At 47.6% G+C, this 4,859-nt stretch overlaps 1 protein-coding gene across 1 annotated transcript; it reads left to right on the top strand.

Annotated features, from left to right (window-relative positions):
- Nucleotides 1-678: 678 nt before the first annotated feature.
- Nucleotides 679-1,626, top strand: LOC139705189 (olfactory receptor 10H1). Its single transcript, XM_071609760.1, has one exon. It carries the CDS (start codon nt 679-681, stop codon nt 1,624-1,626), a length of 948 nt encoding a protein of 315 aa, XP_071465861.1.
- Nucleotides 1,627-4,859: the final 3,233 nt, after the last annotated feature.

Below are 4,859 nucleotides of genomic sequence, written 5' to 3' on the forward strand. Positions count from 1 at the left end.
TGTGTGGCATTGTCTCAGAACACAGATGTGCCTCACAGGAGCTGGAAAACAGCACAGTGTTATTTCTGGCTCTTTCCTCACAACCTCAGTCTGTCACCTGTCCTTCTGATTGTCCACATGGATAACCTCAGAGGAAGAATCTGATTGACTTAAATTAAATTGGAGATGCACCCGGTCCCAGGAGCTGACACCATGGGCAGGAAAAATCTTGTGGCACCTGAAGCTGTGGGGAGAACAGGATTGATCACAAAGAAATAGCTGGGCAGGAAAGCAATGGCTGGAGGCTACAGGAAAGAGACATTTTCAATGGGGGGAACAACAGGGAGGAATAGCGAAGGGTACAGTCCTTGGAGTCAGCCACCCCTCAGTGCAAGTCTTGGGTTGGCCATTTTAACAGCTTGACCTTGAGAACTTGCCCAGCTTTTCTACATCCCAGTCTTCTCAAAAGAGCATGCTCGAGATACTCAAGATGAGGGTGAAAAAAGTCAGATCCTCCTAAACTGAGGAGAGCATTGGTTACAGGAGGTAACAGTGGGAAAGAAATTAATGCCACCTGTTATTCTTTATCAAGCTCAGCTGCTGGCAGGTCCAGGAAAGGTGGATGCTGCTGACCCTCCTCCATCCTGTAGCTGACTGCTTCCTCCTCATCTTCCTCTCCTACACCCAGGCACAGCCTCCATGCAGAGAGCCAATCGCTCAGCTGTGTCGGAGTTCATCCTCATCGGCTTCTCCACCTTCCCCCACCTCCAGCTGATGTTCTTCCTGCTCTTCCTGCTCATGTACCTCTTCACACTGCTGGGCAACCTGCTCATCATGGCCACCATCTGGGGCGAGCGCAGCCTCCACACCCCCATGTACCTCTTCCTGTGCGCCCTCTCCATCTCCGAGATCCTCTACACCTTGGCCATCATCCCACGCATGCTGGCTGACCTGCTCTCCACCCACCACTCCATCACCTTTGTCGCCTGCGGCAACCAGATGTTCTTCTCCTTCACATTTGGCTTCACCCACTCCTTCCTGCTCACCATCATGGGCTATGACCGCTATGTGGCCATCTGCCACCCGCTGCGCTACAACGTGCTCATGAGCCCCCGTGCCTGTGCCTGCCTGGTGGCCTGGTCCTGGGCGGGTGGCTCTGTCATGGGGCTGGTGGTGACAATGGCCATTTTCCATCTCACCTTCTGTGGACCCAACGAGGTCCACCACTTTGCTTGCCACGTCCCACCCCTGTTGAAGCTGGCCTGTGGGGAGGATGTCCCAGTGGTGGCCAAAGGTGTGGGCCTGGTGTGCATCACGGCCCTGCTGGGCTGCTTCCTCCTCATCCTCCTCTCCTATGCCTTCATTGTGGCCGCCATCTTGAGGATCTCATCAGCAGAGGGACGGCACAAGGCCTTCTCCACCTGTGCTTCCCACCTCACAGTGGTGATCGTGCACTACGGCTTTGCCTCTGTCATCTACCTCAAGCCCAAGGGACCGCAGTCCCTGGAAGGGGACACCTTGATGGGCATCACCTACACGGTCCTCACGCCCTTCCTCAGCCCCATCATCTTCAGCCTCAGGAACAAGGAGCTGAAGGTCACCATGAAGAAGACCTTGCTCAGCAAACTCTACCCAGAAAAAATATGATGCTCTGGGAGGAGTCCCTTGGAGTAACTAAATTGGGTTTCCAAATTCCACTGTTAGAGATGATGCTCCACCAACATGAACTAACCTATACTTTTTAGATGTTTTCAGGTTTCTTTGCAAGAAATATCTGAGTGTGTACACCAGGGGTTAATCAACATCAGGTATCTATTTGGGACAGAAGGATATGTGAGGTAATAACACAGAGACAATGATATTTGACTACTTCTATCTGCGACAGGACACTTGATCAGAACCAAATCTCTAACCTGTTTTCCACATGCCAAAATCCAGAGTCATCTAAGATTTCCAGTGGCACAAACCTTCAATGCCATGAGAAGTGGCAGACATCAGCTCCACTTGTACCTGGCAGCACCAGGGAGGAGTGACTCGGATTTTTAAGTGTATCAAAAACTACCATCAGTAACACAGAGGAGAGCAAAACACCCTATAGTTCAGCATTGCCCAGATCTGTGCAATATGAGTTAGAAACAGCAACAATCAGATTCAGGGGAAAGAGCTGATGAAACTTTGATGCTTTAGGTGTGAATCTTGAATACTTATAGACAGAAATGCCTTTGTGGTTGGTTCAAGTAAAAGTGCCCCATTGTGAGATACTGTCCACTGTGCTAGATGGCGACACAGCGCATGGGCCAGCAGGAAACTCTGGTGGACAAGGACAATGAGTTCAGAGCGCAGGATGAAAATTTATTTTATCTCCTGTCAGATGGGCTTAATGCACATCTGTTTCTCCATGAAGAGGGATTACAGGTCGATCCCACTGAAGAGTATTTATAATTTGCTAAAATTAGGTGTTTTCGCATTTAAGTTGAATAGCAGACTACATCGTTTGTTCTAAGTACAAGTTTAGTCTGTCTCTCTCTTTAGCAGTAAAAAGAAATCCTGGGATGACATCAAGTGGCAGGAAGTAGGGAACAATTTCAGTTACAATGGGGAATCCAGAGAAGCCCCCTTTGCAGGATGATGTTGCACCTTATGCTGGGGCACAGGGTGTCCTCACAGCCTCATGTGGCAACAAACAGAACCACACACATGCTCCATTTTAAAGGGGGAAACTAAAGCTCCAAATCTGCGTGACTCACTCAAGTTCACATGACACAGATGATCCAGGCGTCATGCAGGTCTTTGTGGACTCCATGTCCTCTCCATTCAGGGCTTTATGCAGTATCTTCCTACAGGAGGTTCTGTGGATCCCAATTCCAGGGAGACTGTCCATTCTCCAAATCAAATACCCCAACATTCTTATTTTATGGCACAGGAGCTCAATAGTGACCCATTTTGTACTGGAGCTTACGTCCTAGGCACACTGAGGAAAATTTTGATGAATTCAGGAGTCATGATTTTAAAATAAATAAGATCCATCTGGCCCGGAGCCCAGTGATGTCCTAATGACTAGGGAACCTGGGAAATGGATGGGCACCAGCTGTGAGTTGAGCTCTGGATATCTCACACCACACTGTGCATCCTTGGGCTGCAAGCTTCATCATTAGATCACCTCGTTTGTTCCAGAACCAGCATGGTTGTTGGAACATACAATCAATTCTGAACAAATATTTCTAGGGTGGACTAATTAATTCCCCACCCCACTGAACAAACCAGAATATTTGCTTATGTATTTACTAAGAAATCTCATTGCTCCCCAGAGCCATGGGAAAGCATGTTTCAGGCAGACGGATCCAGGTTCAAATCTTGACTCCTGATTAGAACAGACACTTGGTTTTGTCAGTGCCTCATAGATTTGTTCCACATCTGTGTAAACAAAAAGGTGTTCAGAGCAGTGACATTTATGACTGGAAAACATGAGATAAATCACGAATAAAGGGCCATTAAAGAAATGGTGGCTCGTTAATACAATGGAACACAAGGCAACCATTAAACCCACTCCAACCGGGTACTTCACCAGAGCCCCTCCCTCTTTGAAGTCCTGTTAGGTATCAAGGTTTTGTGTACCACATGTTCGTCTTGGTGCTCAGTGAAGCAGGGTTGTGGGATAGCACTGAAAGGCTATGCATCAGCAGGGGTACCACGGGAGAGTGCCACTCCACCTGAGGGTCTTGACCGACCTTTCTTCTCCCAAAACCCCTTTCTCCAGGAACTGCCTTTGCTGTTTGACTCCAAGCATCTGTGAAGTGTCCCCAGGACTCATCTCCAAGACAATAGCTGACAGGAAGTGAGATAGATGACACCTTACTTTCTCAGAGGCTGAGAAGTGCTGACCTTCGGGTAGGGATGTGTACTGCTTAAGTGATAAAGCAAATTGCCCCTGGGTAAATCACCTGTTATCTAGTAGGATCAGTTTTCCATCATTAAATTGGGTTTTAACAATAATGTGTACACGTTTAGGATGGTTCTCAAAACTGTATAGCACCTTCTGTGTAGGGCAGTTGACAGTGTCTGGCATCCATACAGACCCAATAAATGCCAGTTTCTCAATGTTAACTTAGTAAGTATCAGTGGCCTCTATATCTCAAGACCTATGTTCATTTTGGGGCACAGGGAGGCATCTGTCATTGTTCCTGACCTTTAAGTTATTCCCAGGAGGCTTGGTGAAATGACTCACAGAAATATTATGTATTAATATTGCTGTATTGGTCATGGTTCTCCAGAGACCCAGAAACAATAAGATATAGACAGATAGATGTAGGTAGTTGATAGGCAGATAAATATTTACTATAAGATATGGGTTCATGTAATCATAGAGGTTGAAAAGTCTCACGAAAACAAAACTGCACACTGAAGACCAGAAAAACAGTGCTGCAGTTCAAATGCCCAAGAGCAGAGACCCGAGAGTGAGCATTCCAACCTGGGTCTCCAGGCCTGAGAACCAGGAGCACCAAAGAGAGAGGAAGATCGATGTCCCTGCTCATGCAGACAGGAGGCGGGAGCATGAATCCAACCTTGGTTTTCATGTTCTACTCAGTCCCTCAACAGATTAGGTGATGCCCTTCTAGATTGGGGCGGGCCATCTACTTTTCAGTGTATCAGTTGCAATCGTAATCTCTTCCAGAAACACCCCACAGACACACTAAGAAATTATGTCTAATTAGGCATCCCGGCATCCCATGATCCAGTCCAATTGACACATGTAATTAACCATCGCAGGACCAAATTCTGAGAGTACTGACAGAGGCAAGCCTGTTGTGGCCTAAGATGTGTCAGCTAGGTGTTCCCTTATCCACGTATCAGTGGTTCTCACCCAGGGGCAATTCTACCCC

Source organism: Marmota flaviventris, chromosome 1, assembly GCF_047511675.1.
Source record: "Marmota flaviventris isolate mMarFla1 chromosome 1, mMarFla1.hap1, whole genome shotgun sequence".
Lineage (NCBI taxonomy): Eukaryota > Metazoa > Chordata > Mammalia > Rodentia > Sciuridae > Marmota > Marmota flaviventris.